Genomic DNA, 23,336 nt, shown 5'->3' with positions numbered 1-23,336 from the left:
GGACTTAATGACTTCCAAAATTACTTAAAGGGACTTAATGGCTTCCAAATCTGACTGAACTGCAGTCTGGTTTAGACATTTCATTGGAGTTGTTGTCCTTGAAAAGTGGGGCATTAAAAAAAACACACAGACAATGTCAGAGAGTACTGATCATGGTAAAAATTACGTTAATTTTGGCACTTTAATGAGGGATTTATGTCTCCTCTTAAGATTACTCATCTGCCATTCATATATTTTCAATATAGCATAAATAGAAACTTGTGTCTCTGTTTTAAAAGCCTGTATGAGAAAAACCCAAAGAGTTTGAAACCAGCTGATATAAATCATGATTTTCCAGGAAACATGACTGTTCCATAAATTTTTTATGTTATTCATTCAAGCAGAATAGTGCTTTCTTCATTTGCTGACTCATGGAGGCTGCTAGAACACTCCAGAATGGGAAACCCTCTTAGAAGGGTTATTTCTGAAGAACCAATTGGGGCTTGGGGTTTTTTTTTCAGCTAAGGCTCAACAAATAATTATGGGGTTCCTTAAGGCATACATTTCGTAAAACTACCCAGTTTCAGGTCTAGAAGAATATTGCTGTCCAAGATTATATTAATGCTTTGAAATATTTCATCTGAGAATTTACATATAAATGGGCATTCCCAAAGCATATGTGTTAGATTAACTTTCAGTCCACCACAGCCACAATGCACAGTTTTCTTTAATGGATTCCAGGGATTTAAGAAAAGTATATTTTATATTATTAACTTCAACTTAGTCCAATTAACAGCAATTAATCCTCTTTTTTGTTCAACTTCATGAGATTTATGCAAGTTTAGGATTTTGAAAGTAATATTGTTAGGTTAGCATAAAACTACAAATGAAGGGATAAATAGGGAAATCACTCTTCACTATCTATTCAATGAAAATTCCCTGTCTCTCCCAATGCTAGCATGCTGTCCATCATTAACATACCTGCTTGGTTCACAATTAAGTGAGGCTTACAGCTGGCACCCTAGGACTCTGAATTCACCGAAAGATTCTTGCTGACTGATTATGAAATTAATGTATTTTTATATATGTACAGGTATATATTATATCTAGCAATCTAGTACAGCATTTCTGACAAAATTAGGAATTTCCTTACTACATTAAGTCTTTTGCTTATATTATTTGTTGTTTGCAGCATATATTGATCCATAATAATAATAATCATCTTCTGAAAAGTTAGCAAATTGCTTTAGTTCTTGACATCAGACTAATGTGTGATAAAACAATAAGATGCAGCATGCAACAGCATATTTCTTGGTCTGCCTATCTAGTAAATAATAAATTAATGAAGTGCAAGAATTCAAAATTTTCAAGTTGGAATAAAAGTATTTTTGAAGCTTGGAGTGAAGGAGAGAAAACTCACTTGGAATTTTGCTCCAAACATCAGCGCATCTAAGACTCAAGTTTAAATTACAAGCAGCATAGATCATAATTTTGTTATTTTAATTTTTTCTCCTCCTTGAGTTCTAATAAATAATGGTAGTAGCCAGTTTGCAGAAAAGCATTTAGAATTTTGTTGTCTTTTAGCATTAGTTGAATCAGACAGATTGCATCACATCCTGCACATTGGGCCTTCATTCATTCATTCATTCATACAAGTTTTCTTGTTCAGTTAAGAGCACTGTTCATATACTTTGGAGCTGCACTTGTGTTTAAATTCCTGCTGCAGAGATTTGTTTCCTAAAGTAATATATGCCACTTTTGACATAACCAAACTATTTCTGTCTTGCCAACAGATGATATGTGTTTGATTCAGGCAAATTGCCAAAGAGGCTCCACTATATTACCTTTCTTGTATGGTTTAAAAATTGCCTTGAGTACATCAGAGGGTCTAGCCAAATCTGTTTGAAATTTAGAATCTAAAGGGGTTGTAAAGGGCTGCTTTAGGAGCAATAAAAAATTTTAGTCTAGAGAAGAAATTGCATTGCCTTTTTTTCTTTGCCCCACAGAACAGATTGGAGACCTGTGCCTGTGTGTATATCTTCTAATATGAACTGAATGTAGTCTGAAAATTGTATTTCTGACCAGCACAGCAGAGTGATTTTTCCTGTTCCTGACTGGGAAGCCAGTCTGGCTATTTAGAAGGAGACACAGTAGGTACAAACAAAAACATTTCTTTTGAGGTGTTTTGGTCTGTTTCTTCTTCACTTTGTACTTTGGGAAGCTTGGGAGAATAGTAAGAATGTGATGATTTTAATTCTAACAGTAATTTCAGCATTAATTTCCATGATTAATTTAATATACGACTCATAACCTACTGTAACTGCCAGTAATGCTTTGAGCACTCGGGAAGCTTTGAGCACTCCTTCCTAAACATTGAAGGAGAGACATTCTAAGCTTGGAAGGGTACTTAGGACACTTCCTTTGAGACCCTGAAATATCCTCTAAGACAGCTTGGTAACAACTTTGAGTCCATATTGCATGTTCTGCACAATTTTTACAAGAAGATAGCAGTTTGCTTTTCTCTATTTCACATATGTTGTTAAGCCTTCTGAGCTCGTCTGTTTGGAGACATTATATGAACCCAGAACAGAAACCAGGGATAAAATGAACAGAAAAACTACAGAATAGTTGTAAAACAACATGAAGATGACTCTGTGTTAGAATTCATGTGCAGCTTCCAGTCGCACTAAGTGAAAAATTTACATCTATTTTCTCTTAAGTAAAAAACTTTTTTTTTTTGGTAAAAGTTAATTTTAAGTTCTGTCTCTCCTCCTGAGCTGGTGCTTCCAAAGGGATATACTTTCTATAAAGCCCGGTGGTTGCTTGGCTCCCACAATGCATCGCAGTATGCCAAAGACCTCTCTAACAGGAAAGGGAGTCAGAGTCTCTGGTGTTACATGTCAGAATAATTATAATGAGCTATGGATCTAGTGACAAAAAGTGATCTTGAAAGGGAAAAGGGCATCTCTGTTTAAAACCTTTCTTTTCAAAATGAGTGTATTTCAACTGCATGATTCAAATGTGGATCTTTATATTCATAAAACCATGAAAATAAGAGTAAAAAGAACTTACGTATTAATAAATTACATGTTAAAATAATAATTATATGGTTAGTTAGTATATGTGTACATATTAACTGCCTGCTAGTTTTCATTTTATTTGAAGGGCAGAGTATGTCTGAAGTAATCTCAGCAACAGAAAATTTTTCACATAACTTCAATTGGATCCTATTTTCTATGAAGTAAGGAGAATTTTGCTGTAGACCTTGATGGACCCAAATTCTTATATAGTCATTTGAAATAATGCAGAGAAAATGAAAAAGCCCCCACTGGTTTTCTGTGTTATTCACAATTAGCACCAGGGCTGATGACTAACACAAAACACAGGGCAATAAATAATAAGGCTTACAAAATAGTGTAATTGGGAGCATACCAGAATTTATATGTGCAATTACATTGTTTCATTGTATTGTAGGAAAAAAATCCTCATAAATTTGAAGTAAACATTTCTAATGGAGCACAAATGTTAATATCTTAGTTAAATAATTGGCCAATAGGGAGCCCTACCTGGCAGTTTCAACCAGTTCAGCTGTGTTGAGAACTGTTAGTTGACTTCACTGGTTTCTGTGCTAAGCTTGCATGTAATGGTGCAGAACTGTCTTGATTGTTTGTAATTTGATCCGTTTATTTTTTAAAGACTAGATTTCAAACTATGTATGGCCTGTTTTAACCCTGTGGGCAGGAAGTATTTTTGTTGATTCATTTAGTGGAACTCTAATGTAGCTAGCTGAGTCCTTTTACCCTGGAAATTAATGGCAACATTCCTCTTGAAACGAGCAGCAAAAGCAAATCTGCATCAAAACTAACCACAATTCCCTTTACTCCTCCTTTCCTCCCCAAATACTGTGGTTATTACAGAAAAACAATTTTAAAATATATTTTAACTGGTGATCTGTTGAAAGACATTTAATTCCTTAAATTAAATTTTTAAATATCAGATGTAAGAAACAAAAGACACTGATTAATGTACCTCTCTTTTCAATCTCTGCTTATGCTGAATCCCTGGCTAGAAGAGAGATATTTACATGGTACTTGGTATATTACAAACACTAAGAGCATTTAGAAAGACATGTATTAATGTAATTTTCCTTCTTCAATGTACTGTCTGTGCTTTGCATGGTACTGGTTAAAGCTTATTATCATACAACTGAAATGAAACAGCGCAGTGCAACAGGCTGTTGTCAGATCCCACATGATGAATTGTAACTTCAGGCATCTCTGCGTAATTCTCTCTGCTAACCAATTCTCTCTGTTCCCAATTAGTGGCATCTGGGACCAGATTTTCTTGTATTTGAAGCAGAGGCTATAAGAAATTTTTACGTGAAAAAAAAAAAAGCATAAAAAAGAAGAAGGGAAATGTAGTAACAGAACTTAAAATCCAAGTCCTATATATGATTTTACAAGCAGTGTCAAATATTTTTAAGTATTACAGCTCAGTGTAGTGCATTATACCATGATGTGTTAAAGGTCTGACTTTACAGTGGTGGTGTTTTTCTAAGTGTCAAACTTTAAAAGTCTCTTTTTTTCTTTTTTTTTCTTTTTTTTTTTTTGCAATAAAGACATGAACTAGAAAATCTTTGAAGACACACTAATAAACTTCCTGCCTTACATACAGAAGTACATAGGATACTACATCACCTTTTCTCCCAAGAGCTGGCAATCCTCTTACATTGGAAATTGGCACAATTTTGATGAAATGAGTGGAGCCATGAGGATTTACATGAGGTTGAGAATGTTGACATATAGGTATTTGCGCTTCTGTTACATTTTTGGTTGTGCTATCACTTTTGTTTTTCTCCATGCCATGGATGAGTTTTTAGGCTTTTTATCTATTCAGTCTTTCCCTGAAATTATGGCTGGAGTGTAGAGCTCTGAAGGCAAAACCATATAACTTGCTGAAGTGTACAAAAGTGTACAAATGGCCTTTTAAACAAGAACTCTTCATTTTGAGACACTGATCAATAATCTCCTCTACTTTCCAGCTGAAATTAGAGATATGTTGATCCAAGAACCAGGCCAGCATAATAATGTATGCATAGATACATAAATATACAAAAAAGCAAAGAAACACATGCTCAAACTTGGCATTTTTGTGGTCTTTCACAACTAATTATGAGTGCTTTTCATAGGTATTATGGTCGAAAGAGAAGGTGGTTGTGTTTGTCCTGGAAAACACATACCCTGTTCTTGAGATAAATAAGAGTGCCCAGGCAATTCAATATCTAAATGTAATTATATATGCTACAGTGACAGCTCCAGTTCCATGTTGCAAAGCAGAAAACATCTATTTCATTTACTAAGTCCGCTGAAGCAGAGAGGAGCACTGTGAAAATGCCTCCAAAAAATACAATCTGGGTGGTACATGGGAATGCCAAAGCCAAAATTAGTACAAACACATTAAAATGGGAGCCAGACAAACCCACATTGTCTGAGCATTTTCTTATATTCTAAATACATTTTGAAAAAGTATAAATTATGAAAAGTGTCCCATGGGACAGAGAGAGATAGAGAGGAATCATTGTGTGTGTAATCTGGTTCTCAAGTGCTCATAATGTAAAACTTAAAATTGCTGCAGGCTGATGTGTATGTTGCTCATCTGTGCCTGTTAAAAAGAAAGATTGTAAAAACAACTTTAAACAGAACAAAGGACCTTAAAGGGACTTCATTAATCAGCGTGTCACAAAAGCAGAGACTAACCATGGGGTACAGTGATTCCATGACAGCCAAAGCAATCGTCAAAAAGAGTGTAAAGGGGGAAAAAGGGAAAAACCCCCAAAGAATAGCAAGTATGAAATAATGAAACAACAGCCTGAGGTAGAAGTGAAGTATAAATTACTTGTTGTTCTTTGCCCATGTCTTAAAAGGAAGCTTCATAGATGACTGTTCATAGACAGGACAGAAGTTTTCTCTAGAGCTTACCAGTTAAAAAAAATTTAGGACTTACCAGTTAAAAAAAAAAAAAATTTTTACATTCCCCCCTCATCATATGTCTGGATGGAATGGCCATGACATTACACTGTAGGAAGGCATTAGAAAATGCTGTGAATATTCAGAATAAGCTTGAAAAATAATATAATGCTGAAAGCATTATAAAGACTGATAAAATCTTTCTGGTAAGTACTTTTTGACCTTGCCATCCTGCTGGTAAAATAGTGAGGAGTTTTTGAAGTCACAGATGCAATTAGGTCTCATTTCTATCCTGGAGGTGCTCTTAAGAACAAACTTGTCCTTCCAGCAGGAAGGATTTCTAGTTAATCTTCCATCTCAAAAGCTCTCAATCTGATGAGAAGCTATTAGCAATTCTGACAGCTTAAAGCTGGTGTCTAAGGTAAATATTAATTATATTGTATGAGAAGGAGCCAGGGAATGTAGGAAGAGAGAACAGATGAAAGGAATTCTTTAGGCGTTTATTGAAATTTCGTAGACCATTACTACTGTTAGCTGCTGTTTATATGAAGACAATATCTAGGGGTCTGGTTTTACAAATGTCATTCCACAGTGCTAGATTCTCTAGGAATGGGAATGTCCATGTCCATGCAATCAATGTCCATGTAATCAAATAAAGGAGTGATGCCACTATGCAGAACCATGCCTGGCACAGATGACAGGTTAAACCACAGTGAACAACAGTCATGGGGATGTGATAGTGTGTTTGTCTGTAATCTGCTGCAAGTCCCTACTCCTGTGTCATGAAGAAAATGAATATGAGATACACTTGCCTGAGATACAAACACACTCTTGTGTCTGTTTTCCATTAAAGTAAGTTCTGAAGAAAAATTGAATGCCAAGACAGTTAGCTCTTTAAAAAGAACAGTCATCGCCTCCTCCACAGAATAAATAAACTCAGAATATAAGGGGGAAATTTTCTTTTTGATTTTTCTTTTGAAAATCTGCATATGATTGACACACGAAAGCAGCGCTGAGATTACTATTTGGGCTCTCTTCCCCAATATTGCGTTGAAGAGAAATCTGGCAGTGAAAACTCCAGCATGAATTCTTTTACTGGAAGCAGAACAGCAAACCAGAAGAGAATTTACAGACATTTCTACTAAGGCTGGCTTTACTAAGAAAAGAAACAGCTCACTGTGACAGGCAGTGAAATGAAAGGGACCTCAAATTCTGTGAGCTGTCAGAAAATACAGGAGGCATGAACAGCATGTGTGTGAGAAAGATTCTTTTGACCCATGATGGAGTCTGGCTTGAGAAATCATAGTGAAAGACTACAGTTCCCAACATATATTTTGGAAAATGAAAAACATGAGTGAGCTTCTTTGTTTAGGACACTTTATATAACCCCTTCAATAAAGAGTTTAAGGGCATCTATAAATTAAGGTGTTTGAGTAATCCCAGTGAAGTTAATAAGCCTATTAAAAAATGATGAAGTGTTTGGCTGTATTGAAATCAGGCCACATACCATCCCACGGGAACAAGTCCTGCAGCACTCCAACAGAAAATATTACCAGTTTCTTCAGTGGCAGTTACTTGCAAAGTTAAAGCTATTCTTAGCTTTGCTGCTGCAGAGCAAACAATCGAGTTTCGTCCATCTACGATCAGAGCAACAGTACTTGAAGATCTTCTGTCGAACTTTACAGAACTCAAAGGAAAAGCAGCTAGAAAGATATTGCAAGGGGACACAGAGTGTTAGTGAAGGACTACTAACATGTAGTTAGTAGGATCTGCATTATGTGTGTTTAGCAGAGAACTCTAAATATGGAACATCCTCAGTATAACATATAGAGAACTCTCCACGGTTGGATTTTTAGGGGTTTTGTTGCGCTATCACAATGTTGCTGAATTTTCTGATCCACGTTGAATTCAGTTCTTTGTGTTTTTCTCCTAATCACAAAGTCATCTTTGTATTTGATGGCAACAAGGAAACTGAATGGTCTGGTGTAGTAAAGATCTGGAATAAATATACATTTAAATCATAGAATGGTCTGTGTTGGAAAGGACCTTAAAGCTCATCACATCTTACCCCCTGCCATGTGCAGGGACACCTTCCACTATCCCAGGTTGTTCCAAGCCCTGTCCAACTTCACCTTGAACATTTTCAGGGATGGGGCATCCACAGCTTCTCTGGGGACCCTCAGAAGAAGGTGCCGGGGCCTCACCACCCTCACAGCAGAGAAATTCTTCCTCATATCCAATCTAAGCCTCTGTCAATGTGAAGCCATTTCACTTTTTCCTGTCACTCCAGTCCCTTGTAAATAGTCTCTCTCCATCTTTCTTCTAGGCCCCCTTCAGGTATTGGAAGGGGCAATTAGGTCACCCCAAAACCTTCTCTTTTCCAGGCTGAACAATCCCAACTCCTCAGCCTTTCCTCACAGGCTACAAATCCTCCTTAATTTTGATAGTTTCAAAAGATACAAAACAATATACAAATATTTCAACAAATTTTATATATTTTAGTGCACTTATAATGCAATGTTGAACTTGGAAGCAGAATATTTAATCAGTGTTTATTTCATAAACTTGAGCTTCTTTCTGAAACTAATAATGAATTTTTAAAATTTCTACAAAACTGTCAGTGAAACCACTGGAATATGGAAGTCAGCATAGGTTCATTTTATAAAATTAGAAGGTTTGTTTTACTCCAGGATAAAAGTTTGAGGATAATTTATTATGCTAGTTTTGTCTTGACGCAAATTCTCAAGAATAAGAGCTTTCATAATTGTACGTGGTCAGTTCAACTTGTAAGCAGTCTGGATTGAGGTTGTAGCCAGTGCAGGCCAGTATCCTAGGCAATCCGGATTTTCCTTGTTAGGCAATCTGGATTTTCCTTGTAGGGAAGAGTTAACAGCAGTATTGGCCCCACTGAAGTCCGTGGGAATTTTCCCAATGATTTCTGTAGAGCCAAGCTTTCACTCATCTTTAGCAGAGCTATTAAATACAGTATATTGCATAAATGGACATGAATAAAGACACTTCTTTTTCTGGATTCATGTAAATGATTCTGCAAATGCTTTTCATATGACCTATCTGCTGCAGGAGGGTTAAGACACAATTTACATGACTCCCAAGTACACCAATTTGAAAGAATTCTGTTTTCCGACTTGTAGTGCAACTATTACTGACATGCACATTAGACCTTCATCATGACTGCCTGTATGTTTGTGGAGCATTTCAGAAGTGGAGTACAAATTATGGAATAACTGTCAAGGTAAATGTCTATATCTGCTATTCAGCTGGAAATATGCCTGTCTGTACATTTCTAAGTTTGGAGAAAATATGAGAGCTATTCTGAACACCAATGTTATTGTAATATAGGCTACATAGGATGCTGCTTTGAAGCAGAGGAAATAGAAGTTACGCTAAAATTAGCCAAAATTTCTTCATACAACATTTTTGAGATGCTAATGGCTTAAAGTTGCTAGTTTCTAACAGTTAATTCTTATGCACCTTGTTTAATTTTATGGAGCTCGAAACATTTTATATGTTAGGTTATCCCTATAGACAACATGAGGCACCAAGAGGTCCGGTATTTTGCCAAAAGATATCCCAGGAGCCAGAGAGAATGAGATAGAAACAGAATGCCTGTTAAAGTTTGCTCAAACTTGCTGTTTAGCAGACCACATTTCTCTTGGATAATTAATTCCTAAATATTTAGGACTTTCAAGGGTTGGGGGTCATATTTGTGAGCAGCTTAGATTTTGGTTTTATGTCCTTTTGGTGTAAGTTTCTGCTGTCTGTATGCCACATCCTGGTTTGATACATTCACCAGGGGGCTGTTCTTCCCTCCTGCAAGACCCAATTCCAAACTCTATAACTAGATGTAAGAACAGTTGTGAGATCAAAGTTGAAAGAAACAAGAGTGAGGAAAAGGTAGTTTGGAAAAGAAAGGGTTGGTTGGTTCAAGTTCTTCTAGCTGGAATCTAAACTTTGCTGCTTCCTCTGCTTCCAGGGCTCACCCAGGAGCTAAGAAAGGAATAACAGAATAGTACCTGAAAAACAGAAAAGCTCAATGTTACCCAAAACTTAGGGTGTACTATAGCTCTCCAAAGACTCTGAGCCTCCTCATCCACACAGGCTGTGGCTAATGATGGAGTTTGTACAAATGAAACTGGCTGTCCTGAGAACCACAGTGCATATGCAGCATGGAACATGAAGTTCACTTAATAGAGCTAGTCTATTTATTTTCCCTTTTGCAGCTATACAAAGATATTCTGATCCATTCACCCTTCCAACTGAAACCCCGTGTCTACCAATTTCGCACATGCTAGATATCAACCAGTTTCTGTGGAATTGTGACAGAAATTATGGTAAGTTTTTAATATTTTCCATCCAAACAGCTTGCAACGCTACAATAACTTTAAAATTCATGTTTATTAAGGTACCCTCTCATAGCCACTGCTCAGAATTGTTTCAGCATTTTGAAAATGCAAGCCACACTCCCTGTAAATAGTATTACTAACATGTGTTTGGAGAATCAGGCCACTAAGAATGATTTCGTGTTCCTGGGACAAAGATATTAAGCCCAAGGCTGTGAGGTCTAAAAGATGTGGTACATCAGTAAATAAAGTTTGAGAACCTCTGTTAATGAAACTGAGACTGAGGAAAATGAACAGACTGTCTGTAAAACTGGGGGAGAAGGAGGAAACCAGTACACATGAATTTGTTGCTGAGTTTTATCAGTGCTCATACTCTTTCCACTGCCTGCTTACATTATACTGCGTTTAAACTGCAGTTTCTACTAGTAAGATTAATGTTTTCTGGCAGGCTGGGACTGTTTGCAGATGGGTAGGATGGATTCTTGTTTATTAAAACTACACAAAATATTTGTAAATGATACAGCAAATTCATAAAACAATGAAGAAACAGCACTGAATTAAGCAGGTCTTCAGTGATCATGAGGAAGCATAGAAAACTATTCCTGGATGAAGCTAGTAGGTACAACTGACTCTGGGATTTTATTTATTCAAGCCTGAAATGTCTTATATTCACTTGCATATTTTCTGGTGCCCAAAGATCATCTGGTCACATACTTGGGTATTACTTTTGTTTGACAAGGAAGGGAGCTCAGATTTAGCAGGGTTATCAGGAGGGGAACTGGCCTTTTACCAGAATAACCATTTACTTTATTGATGGGTTTCCCCACCCTTTATGAGATTTTATTTAGACTGCAGCTGAAGTAGCGACTGATCCCTGCTGGTTTTGGATTTGTGGAGGCTCCAAGCAGAGTCTAAGGTAGATGCCATTGTCCCCTCCTACCCATGCGTGCATGACTCTCACTGCTCTCCAGCTTATCCAAAGGATCCCAGCCTTCCTAGGGCTCAGGTTCCAGAAAACACCTTGCCTATTCACATATCAGCCTAGTTCTGCATGTAGGGACATGAGAAAGTTTAGAAGGGAAAAGGAGATTTATGGGAAGTGGGAGATCTGAGAGACTGGGACGATGCATCTCTAGAAGAAGAGGCAGGAAATGCCCCATGAATGTCAGATTAAGTTATTTCTGAATTCTACAAATAATGCCACAAGGGAAATGACATGGATCATCAAAGCATTCCTTTATGCCCAAATAAACTCCCCCTTGTCCTAGCAGGAGACCCCATACATATTAATAGACAACCAGTGTGTGTTCTGAGTGTCCAAGATAGCTGTATCTATTTCCCTAGATCAGACAGGAAAGACAAGAAAATGTAGGCAACATGTAAAAAAATGCATACAAACTCCAAAAATGGGCAAAACCTCAACATGCTTAGAAGCAATGTTGTTGAAAAGGACTCAGAGTTATGAGACCCTGTCTGGAATATTTAACTGATCCATGCAAAGAGGGAAAAGAGGTTTTATATGAAGAACAGTCCAAATTTAGGATTGTTATGAATAACATAGTGATTATTCTGGAAGGAATTCCAGGTCTGAGTTTAGCTATGAGATGCCATAGTAAGCCTGATGGTGGTGTCCAGGTGAGCCTTCTTGGAGGTGCAGTTTTGGACTCCCAGGGGAACAGAGGAGGCTCTCAGCCCTCCCACTTCCCTTTGTTTACCAAGGCTGGGAGGCATTTGGCATGGGTGGTCTATAGTTTGGGATTTGAAGATGAGTATCTGCCTGCAGCCTGATTTATTCCAAATTAATCCCTGACAAGGACATGGAAAGTGCATATAAAGTGTCCCCAAGTGACACTATCCTAAGGTGCTTCAGTGATCAGTGGTGATGCACAAAGTGACAGCAACTTCAACATGAATACAGGCCCAGAGAGCTATTAAAAACTAAACTAGATTGAGTTAGACTCAAAATAAGCAAACAATTGTTATCCCTACTGCCAGTAGCAGTTTCAAAAAATAACCAACAATTACTGTGCATCCATCTCTGAAAACTCTTTGTAAAAGATATGTTCAAGTTTCATGAGCAACCTGTCCAAAAGACAAGATAGTCAGAAAGGTTCCCAAAAGCCTTAAAAATCCACTTCCAGTATTAAGATACTTAACCCAAAAAATTCTAAAACTTCCAATATTGAAATTATTATGTGTCGAGTTGTTGCCACATGTCTTTTGTACAGAGGTTTTATTCTAGTTCACAAAAGATTCAGGTAGTGTTTTCTCCAGGAAAGAAGCCAAATGTCATTTGTACCATGCTCATACTAGTGTTTGGAGCTAAGCTGAATGGTCATTTGTACTCCAACATCCATGGATTTACCTACGGTGCAGCTTGGGGTCTTTTATTTACAGTGGAAGATGGTAAAATCGACATGAATCTTCCTAATCCTCGTGTATCTGTACCATTTAGTGATATATTCTTCCTATTAAGTAGGAAAACATATCTTTCATGCATCTTTAATGCACATTTTGATAACAAGAACCAATACATAGCTTCATTTTTTGCCATAGGGCCCAAGGAGTTTTCCTTCATAGTTAGAAATCTACAGTTAGATTTAATTTCTAGGTGAGTCCGTTTACTTCCTTGCAACATTCTTCCTGAAAACAGGGAAGACAGTGCAATTTCATTTCCCTCTCTTTTGCACAGCTTCTGGGACAGATAGATAGGGGGTTAAAAAAGTCAGACTTTGGGAGCTCCAATAGAAGAGACAGGAACAGAAGAGGGAGGAACAACAGCTGGGACTCCTGGGCAGCTTTGTTCATTAGACAGAGGTTGATGCCCTGATACTGACTTAATCAGGCCATCTCAAAAATTCCTAAGTAGCCAAATGGGAGCTGTAAACCTGCTGCCATAGATGGCTGGATTTGATAGAGTAATTCTAAATTCTTTGTCAGTCTACTTGCGTGTATCTACTCTCAATGAGACCCTTGGAAATGACTTGCGCAATGATTTGTTACGCTGTCATTACTCATTAATCTGAGCTTCTGCAAATGATTTTTATTCTTCCTAAGTAGAAATAAAATCCTCATTAAAGAATTTGTTTGTTTTAGAGCTACACAAAGGATTCCAGAGCCTTTACAAACAGATACAAGAGAAAAAATGTGGTTATGCAAAATGTTTCCTCTCATAAGTCCTTGCTTTCCATCGACTCCCAGGACCTCTGGATTGAACATGAACTGCATGGCTCAGCTCACTACAAAGCTTGGGGTCAGTAATTGGAATCACATGTACTCTCAATCTGATGGTAGGTGAGAGTGCCAATTTATACTGGAAATGTGTATTACGCAAAAAAACCCCTACCCCAAACCAAGGAAAAATCTATTGTGAGACCTGCAGATGACCATACTCATGAAGTTTCCTAGAAATACTGCTTAAACTTTTATTTAAATTTGCCTCTTTTCTGGTATTGTTTGTGGTGGCAAACTAAACAGGAACAAGGATTTCTTACTCTGGAGTAAAAATGGCCACACCTGGTGTTAATCAGGGTAACTCTATGTGTGGACAGGCTATTATGTGTGATTTTACACTGTTTTAGGCATGCTGGGTGAAGTTCTTTCTACCCACCTTTAATCAATTAGGAGAGGTTTTAAAGTAGAGTGAAATGAAGTAATATTGAACTGAACTCAGTTTCTACAGAGGGGATTCCTCTGGTTCAGTTAAGCTGGTACGAATTTTAGACAAGGTGTAGTCTTTGTTAGGTGTCTCCCAGCTGTCTGATATGTAAAAAATGGTAGCTTAGAGGTTGGGATGAAACACTGGTAAGGTCCCACTGTAACTGATGTAAGACCTTTTTAAACTGAGTTAGGGCATTTAAAGAAGAGAGAGAAATAGACATGCTTGTGTAGAAAATCCCCCAGTTAAAATTCCCTCCAAATAAAATCAGCCATCCATCCTTTTTTTCCTTTTCCAGCTGCCCCTTCCTTCCAAAAAAATAGGAGAAAACCGACAAAAAAACCAAACCAAAAACCCAAACAAAACAAACAAACAAAACAAAAAACCCACAAAACCAAACCAAAACAAAAAACAAAACAAAACAAAACCAAACCAAAAAAACAACCAACCAAAAAACAGCAGTCAAAGAAAGATGATATGGGCATTTTGAGCGTGGATGGAGGTTAGCTCTTGGATCACTCTCCAGCAGATATGAGAGGCAGCATGAGAAGGGTTTTGGAACCAGGTTCAAAAGGAACAAAAGGAAATGGCCCTTCATGCATGTCATTGGTAGATCCATGAAAACAATTGCCAAAGGGTATTTTGGATGATGAACTTTTACAAGAACTCATGGGGAGACATGATAAATACCTGGAACAGGAATTCACTGAGGGATACTAAGTACACATAGACCACATTTCACTGAGGAAATGCTCCAAACTCAAAGCAACTGAAGGCTGGAAGAGTAGTTGGGGAAATTATCACGTGTGTTTTTCTTATTCATGCTCTTCCTTAGGTGACTACTTTACGATTGTGGCTGAAGAGAGGCTATTGAGATAGTTGGACTCTTGACCTTACGGCTGTATTTATGTTCTTGTGTTAGGAAAGTACAAATAACCTGGTGCAGAACAAAACACACATTCAACTCTTACTGCCTTAATTACTTTTCCCATTTGGACATTTTGAGGAGAAATACTCAAAAGTTGCATTATGGAGTAGTTACAAGAGAAATAGCCCAATCAGAGTTCACATGGCACAACCTCCAAGTAAACACACTGACTTCCAACTCTTTGTCTGACTAAAATCGAGGGCAAAGTATACAGGGGTGATGAACTCTCTGTTTGTTTCCATCCCCATTTGCCTGCAAATATTATCCCTTCCATTATCTTAAAGATCTCGGCAACAGAATTGCCAGCTGGGTGCTTCGGCCAGTATCAGTGTTTGTGTTCCTGTTTAAATGAGATAAGGAGGTTAAAAAAAAAAAAAAAGGAAGAATAAAGAAGAGAGGGGAGAGACAGAGCAGAGCTGACTGCCTCATTTGGGTTGAAATTCTCATCCTGACTTCTTAAGAGGAGGGGGAAGGAAGAAAGGATTTTTATTCTCCCCACTGAATTTCACTGAAAGATTCTAGAATCTCTCTCTTTTTAAAAATCTTATTTTATTGACAAAAGCTGTACTGGAGTAAAATCCACAGGAAGACCTAGAAGTGGGAGTTGAGTATCTCCCCTTTAGAGGTTAAACCTCTGCTAGGTGGTTTTTGTTTTGCTTTGCCTTGCCTTTGTTTGTGGCTTTCTCCTACTTGGCACCGAGAGAAGTCGCTGCACTTCTCCTTCACAGAATCAGCCACCCCGAGGTTCATGCTGAAGATCAGTAAAGTTTTCCGAGCTCAAGGGAATCACTTTTAGAGCGTGTGGGGGCGGTGGGGTATCAGAAGCAACAGGGTTCGTGCCTCTGAGCTGCGCTGACGGCTCTGTTCTGCCGAGCACTTGCAGGCTGTATAATTAACCGGGCAGGCAGTGAATTAAATCTTTGTAAAGCCCACCGAGCGGGGGGTTCCTGCAAGCTCTTTTCCAACCGGTCTCAGGCGGCTGGGATCGCAGCAGCAGCAGCAAACGAAAAGGGGGAGCCCATCGAACGGCGCAGGAGAGGCAAACCCCGCTCGGAGCGAGCGATGGACAAGCTCGGCTCCCGGCCGATGGACAAGCTCGGCGGGGCCCTGCAGCTGCTGCTGCTCGTGGCGCTGCTGCCGCCGCTCCGGGGACAAGGTAAGTGCGGGAGCGGCTCTCACCGGGACCCGCTGCGGGATGCGGTGCTCCTGCGGAGGGGCGGCGAGGCTCCCCCGGGGTCCCCGGGCTGCCGGGCCATGCGGCCGAGGCTGTCCCCCCACGCTCTCCCGGCTGTCGGGCCAAGGGCCCCCCCCGGGCCCCCTTCTTCCCCGTGTCCCTGCACGTTCCGGGCAGCCCTTAAAGCGCCGCTGCCACGTCCAAGTGAACAGAAAGGCGTGGCGTGCACCGCTGCCCCCGCCGGTGCCGCTGCCCCGGGCAGCTTCGGTGCGAGGCTCCGGCGGGACGGGCTGTGGCGCGGGGAACGGTGAGTCTGTCCGCCCGGCGGACACCCCCGGCACCCAGCGCAGCCCCCTGGGTGTCACGGGAATCGCGACATGTCGGGGCGGCCGCCGCACGGTGCCCTCGCCTGCAGCGAGAGCTCCCCGGCGGTGGCAGCGAGCAGTGATGGTCCGAAACCGGCGGGCAGCAGAGGTGACAGCTCTGTTCTGACCGGCACACAATTATGTTTTTCCCGAAAAACATGGGAAACAGGACCGGCAGTTAGTTGGAATCCCAGTGGAGCGGGAGGCATAGTGAAACAAAGGATGCGGGCTATTTGGAGACAAAGTGTGAAACATTTATGAATGATACCGTGTGATGTGGTTGCTTTTGAAAGCAAGGGTCTGGATCAGGGCCATGATTCCCTTTCCATACTGTGCGCTTTTTTCCTGATCCCTTAGCGCTGTCTGAAGAGAGGATATGAACTTGATTTAATTCATTGTAGCAATCTCATTCAAATCTTAATTTGTAGGAGATGACAAAGAAAGTACTTCTCCTGTGGTGATAATGAATTTGTCACAGCTAACAGGTAAGTGACTTTTCCATTAGAATAACCCCAAGGGGTCCATTCATTGTTGAGGTTTCATTACACTCCAGGCAAATACTTGGAAACACATGGTCTCTGGCCTAGGCAGACAAAAGCCAGTGAAGTAAATTATTTGTTACTATCACAGTGTCTTGAGTCTTAGATTTTCATATAGCAGAGCACTTGTCACAGATATCCTTCAAAATACATGCTTTTGATAAAGAGATTGTAGTGCTGCTTTTAAAGAGGGACAGAATAGGATGATCAGAAGAGCAGCATTTACCTCCAGAATCAAAATAGTTCCCTGCTTCTCCTTAGACAACAGAGTACGTCAGCAAAACTGTGGCTTTAATTTGTCACAGTGAGCGGACATAGTAATTTTAAGCATACAACATTATTGTAGAGCATGAAAAATTTCACTTTGTAATGTTGGTACATTTAACCTTAGTTACTGAATAACTTCTTAGAAAACAAAGAAGTTATTAGATCTATACATTCAGTTTCTTGAAGTTTTTCTTAACACAAACATTGGCAGTAGAACGTGTATCAGGTTTTTATTCCCAAATTAGAACCCATACTCTTAATTTGACTGAGAATTTCCATGTCCTTAAAACTTAACAGTACACTGGATGAAATTAGATTTAAATGTCTGAAAGCAGGTGAGGATTCTTGCTTAGGAGACCAGCACTTAAAGAGTAGGCTTTGCTTGGGTGAAACAATTATTGAGTATTGAATAATAATCTGTGTTCTGGAGGTAAATGAAGTAATTACGTGGTGAGGTCATGCTGTTGAAGTCTTTGGGGCAGAGCCTCTGCTCCCCTGCAGGTCTGGAATAAGGGGCCTTGGAGCAAAGAGAAGCTCCTAATGCTTCAGTGATACAATTGCCAAGTTACTTGGACAGCATATTTATGAAATACAGTTTTCTTCTAAACTTGTTACATCAGTTTTTTTCATTGCTTTTCCTTACTAATGAATCATCAAATCATCAGTAGCTCTTAAAGTCCTCATTCTGAAGGGACTGTCTTAAGGGGAACTGCACAGTGCATGTGAATATGGGTATGCACATCATTTTTTGGAAGAGCAAGGATCTTAAACCTTAGAACATTTCATTACACAATTTTGTTTTACTGTAAACATAGCATTATTTAACACATATAAACTACCATAAGCTTAAGAAGATGAATTACATCACTGTGGCCAGTCAGTGTATTAATAGTTCATCCTGTAGCTCTGTCTTTGGCATGTCTTGGTACTACAGGCACAGACAGTTTTAACTCACTAAACATCTGGAAACATGTCTATTCAGGGGAAGCTTATAGTTGTAATAAAAAAAAGTTCCACTGACTTTGTGGAATGAGTTTTATTTTAAGATTATGATTTTTACATGTGCTTTTATAACAGTATATTTATAAGAAGTCTATGGGTGGAGGTAGGACACATAAAAGGCTAAATCTGTGCTTTCTTGCCTGCTGTCATGGATAAAAACTCCCCCAAAAATCACATACTACCAGTTCTAAAACATGAGTGCTACCTCTAAATTAGTTTTTAGTTGACTTTTGTTTTAAGATGCTGTTTTCAGAAATGACATTTTATTGTAATCAGGAGAAGAGCAAGATGTTAAAGCTCTTTGTTTTTCATTTGTGTAATTGAGAGCAGACGTGTTAGTGAAATCCAAGAGAGACCCCCATAAACCAGCTTATCAAGTTACTGCAGTATATTTATATTGTTCTGTTAGGTTTCAGGCATTATCTATGAGTAGGTCAATGCATTTTCAAAAATTATCTATTTATTTTTGTACTTTAGCCCATTCTGCAAGTTTCATATCAACTTTACATGTGTTTTCAATAAATAGTTGTGTTAAGACCAACTTGTTCTACAATACTTCTATTACTATTTTCTGAAATGAAACAGGCTTTAGCCCTCTGAGACTTGACTGAAATAGTTACCTGGGACTATGAAAGAGTTCGAGTTTGGTTTTGTGAGTTACAGATACTTCTAAAGTAGGTGTTAAAATTAATTCAGTAAGCAGAGAATCTGGGTTTACTTGATGTAGTAAAATATCTGCAGAGAATAAAAGGGGATGAGATAGAGAAGGTCAAGAAAGAGAGAGCTGAAATCCAAATAAAACAGCTTCAGGGCACAGGCAAGAATTTTAAAGGTAACATAGAGTGGGTTAGTAGGAAAGAGATAAATGAACAAAAGCTTTTATGAAAATGTAGCAGAAAGTCATGGTTGACAGTTTCAGGGAGCAAAGAAAATGAGTGAAGTTAAGAAATTACAAAGTAAGTGGGTAATTTTAGCCCAGATAGGCAAAAGCTTTTGTAAGCACTCTGGAAATATTAGGCACAAGTGTTTTTGTGTAGATTCAATGGAAGGAGGTAGGCCAGGGATGAGATTTTAATAGTTAAGTCATCACACAATTAAATTGGGTGGTTGGATAGCATTGCTTCAAGATAAGATGTAGAGGTGCAAGCAGAAGGTTGAGAAGAAAGAATAGAAAAATTGTCCACAAGGAAGTCCATGAAGGAGTTGTCAGGATCAAGAGAGAAAACACAGGAAGAGGTTACAACAAGCAAAAACACTAAAAGGGAAAGTCAGTACAGATCAGTGAAGAGTCCTAGAAGATTGGCTAGAATTACTGGCTATGATATTTTGTGAATAAAAATTAGCTTAGAAATGTTTAGAATAATGTCAAGTAAGTGGAGAAGGAGTAGTCAAGAACCTACTAAGATGATATGCTGGGTGATTGACAGTGACAGAGTGTACAGTGAGGGGAAAATTGTGACAGTCACCTGCATGTTCATCAGACTTGGTGAGGATTCTTGCCCTCTGCTAAGACACAGGACAGTCCAGGACAAGTTGTATTGAAAGTCTTCTCTGATCAACAGGATGCAACATGTCTTAAGCATCTCCCATGCTTGTACTCTCCTCAATACACCAACAAATCTTTGGCTAAGGCAGTTCATGAAGTTTCTTCCCTTCACTTTTAAAACAAGCAACACTTTATTTCCCCCCAGCACTTGGGAGTACTTTGTCTCTGATTTGCACATATTATAACCTACTTCAGACTTAAAAGTTTCGAGAAATTGCCTTTTGGATTTGAAATAAGTGCTGCTGCATCTTAAGAAGAAACTCAGTTTCAAGATTTTCAGAGAGTTTCATTCATACTCTTTTCAGTCAAATTACTGGAAAATTTTCATTCAAAGAAAGGCGATGTAGTTTTGGATGCTGAGTTCACAGGTATAGGAAGTACATTGTTTTCTGTGTTATGGTAGCACCACAAATGAGCAATGCTGCATAAGGGTGCAGTGTGTTCCCCACTAAAGGGTTCATTTTTGAGTCTAGTCAAAATCTGGATTGAGACCTTAATTTTAGTAGTAAAGAAAGTAATACCAGAAAAGATCTTTTTTAAAAAGTGCTGCAGTGTGTAGACATAGAAATATTTTGTGTGGTATACTCCAGCTTTCTAGGGTGTTTTTAAGGATTTATGAAGCTTTGGAAATATATAATGTGCAAATGCTACCTGCCGTCCATCCACTGGAAATACTACTATCTTCCAGCATTGCTGTTGTCACTGACTAAATTTCAGGTACTGAGTTCTTTTAATATCATTGTTTGGTCAGAGAATCTGGGAGAGCTAGATATTGATTTGTGGTGCAGCACAAATAATTTCAAAAATGATGAAAGTCTCATTTAAAAGTTCCAGTAATGTTTTCTCTCAAAGGAAACCTTCCCTAAAGCATTGCTACATAATTATATGCAAAAAAAAAAAAAAAAAAATCTATATATTCTCCCTGCTCTGTAAAGCCTGTGGTTCATTCCATACTTGAACCTTGACCCATTGTGCTATAAATTTTATCCCATCTGCTTAGTGTTTCCTGACTATTCTTTAAATACGGTAATAGTAGAATATCTGAATCGTTCATCATTGTCCTTCGTGTTTTTATATTCAGCAGTAAATATGCTGCCTACAGAGTAGATACATTTTACTTTAGCAGTATATAAAAGCATAGTTATTATTGTTAATTTTCTAGCCAGATAAAAATGCAGAAATCCCAGTGTGAAAATATTTTTCCTGTAATCATTTTACAGGAGAAAATATAGAAATGCTTGAGCAGATATGCTTGATGTTCTGAGATGTGCTGCTCTGTCACATTCTCATATCCTTATTTAAGTTGCTTTCTTTTGGATAAATACATATACTTGGACTCAATCCAAAGCTCTTTAAGGTCTACCTAAAGACTGTCATTTACTGCAGTACATTTTGGGTCATGGCCTTTATACAAATGAACATGACTAGACATAGGTTAATTGTAATAATCTAAATAAAACTTTCTAAATACACTTTTTTTCATGATTTGAAATGAGGTATCAAGAGCAGATTAAAATTTGTTCTTAAATGAGAAAGCCTGATGGGGCGCTTTTTCTATCAATATCCTGTGAAGTTTTTCATTATTTGCATGGTTTTCTCAGAGAAGGAGGAGTGAAGCACAAAGTTTAGCATGCGTTTGTCAGGAAGAGCAGTTGCAGTTCTTCCAGTCATGAGTCTTTATTTGTTTATCCTTTCATGTCATGTCAGTGAGTCTGGGTTCTTTAGGCCATCTGTGTCCGTCAGAGCTGTGAATGCACCATCTTTTTTCATGTTCTTGTGAGTATCTAAAGTCTGGGACAGATACTACATGTAGTAAGCTGTTTACACAATGCTGGTTCAGTGGACTCCAAGTTTCTCTCAACATTTTAGTATCTTCTAGAAATTTTCAGAACAGTATTTATTCTTCTAGTCTAGTCTATGAAAAAACTGGAGTTGATTTGTTCACAGAAAAGGCATCCTCAGGAAGCAGCAGTCTTCAGGCACACAGAAGGTTGGGTGTATAAGGGGTAGTAACAAAAGAATCAATTGAAATGGGCTTTTGGGCTGAACAGTGAGGTAATACATTATCAAACATCTTGGAGCGCAAGAGTGCATTGCCCAGACAGGTTTGGGAATCAGTTGCACTTTATATTGATTTTGAGCAACTAAGAACTCTGCCTGTGACTGACTGAATTTTATCAGATCTCCCTGAAAGTAGTGGGTAAGACAAGATAACCTCCTGAGGGCTCCTGCATCCCTATCTTTTCTGACATTTTGAGATTCAGATATAGATATCGATCTCTCTTTAAGATGCCTTATTCCTGCAATAGATGGAGTTGTCTTTTCTAATTTTTAGTAGCCAGTTGCCTACTTTTTGAAAGATTTTTTTAATTAGACCTGAGACATAATAAAAACCCTGCAGTAAAGCATGTGCTTTCTCCACTAAGGACATAAGGGATATTGCACCATAGCATTGCCTCTGTCAGGCCTGTCCTCATAACCAGCTATTGCCATGGAAGATTTTAAGAATTTATTTTATAAACTGCACACAGATATCTCATAAAATGAGGTTTGGCTGTATCTGAAAAATCCCCCTAATTGTGTAATGGCCACTGCTGGTGCTACCAGAGCCGCATTCCCCATACATGAGTGTTCTCCAGACCTAAAAAATTTCCAGTAAAATGTTGGCTTTTTAAACCAGCCACAAAACACACTAACATACCAGGCATTTCCTCTAGGGTGCTGCTGCTTTAGTTGCTGTGCTGACTGGGTTTCTTCAGTGATTTCATCTGTCCTGAAATAATCACCCTTAGCTGAGAATCTCTCTGAAAGTAAAGATTCATACCCTTTAAAGCTGTTTAGAGAGGATGTATTTGTTAGCTGCATGTTAATTATGAGGGTCTGTCATGCCATAAATCTCCAGTATGACCCCTCACACTGGGAGGAGGGAAGCCCAGAGTCACAAATCCTCTTTGAAGGACTAGAGCAGGACAGGAAGGGGACAGCAGGTGAGGAACACAGCCTTACGTCCTACAGCATAAGCACTGGAGAATTCCTCTTGGCCTGTGCTGCTGTAGGTGTTAGGAGAGAGGGTGTCCTGGCTATAAGTTTTATGCCATTGTTACAAAGTTCAGGCTCTCATAGTCTTTAAGGGAACCTGTAAGAACAGCTGAGTGGAAGGACTAAGAATATCTTGCTGTGCAAAGGTGAGTAGTGCCACAGCTCAGCTGTGTCTGTTCATTGTACCCTATCAGTGTATTGGTGTATTTAATGAAGTCTTGAGGTGAACCAGCACTTCTCTGCAGAAAAAGAAAACTCCTAATCACTTCTTTCTCTTCATACAAAATTGAAGAGGGGCATCTTCATTCCAACTCTATTCTGAAGAGATACAGCACATACTCACATCATCTCAGATGAATGGTAATGATCTCCTGCATTTCTCCTTTACATCCAGTCCAAACTATTTGTTTCAGGGAATCATGGGGCCAGATTTTCTGTTGTACATCTTTCTCTTTTGTGGTTTCAGGTCTCCTTCACCCTTTCCCCTACTCTGTGTGCCTAATCCCTAGGTT

General features: G+C 38.7%; 1 protein-coding gene across 7 annotated transcripts in view; it reads left to right on the top strand.

Moving 5' to 3' along the window:
• The first annotated feature begins 9,097 nt into the window (after positions 1-9,097).
• Positions 9,098-23,336, top strand: part of FBLN1 (fibulin 1) — an 83,153-nt gene continuing 68,914 nt past the window's right edge. The window contains exons 1-3 of one of the 7 annotated variants that reach the window (XM_085049758.1): positions 10,202-10,297; positions 15,868-16,048; positions 16,860-16,916. In XM_085049758.1, coding sequence (XP_084905884.1) covers positions 10,295-10,297; positions 15,868-16,048; positions 16,860-16,916 — 241 coding nt within the window. In that variant the 5' untranslated portion in view covers positions 10,202-10,294. Of the gene's footprint in view, positions 9,199-10,186; positions 10,298-13,434; positions 13,560-14,477; positions 16,049-16,859; positions 16,917-23,336 lie in introns of those variants that run through there. The other 6 variants (XM_085049757.1, XM_085049755.1, XM_085049761.1 and 3 more) reach the window with 6 other exon arrangements.

Source organism: Lichenostomus cassidix, chromosome 1Ab (assembly GCF_008360975.1).
Source record: "Lichenostomus cassidix isolate B80296 chromosome 1Ab, HeHo_3.0, whole genome shotgun sequence".
Classification (NCBI taxonomy): Eukaryota; Metazoa; Chordata; class Aves; order Passeriformes; family Meliphagidae; genus Lichenostomus; species Lichenostomus cassidix.
The sequence above is the reverse complement of the archived record's forward strand: the minus strand, read 5'-3'. Positions and strand labels throughout refer to the sequence as shown.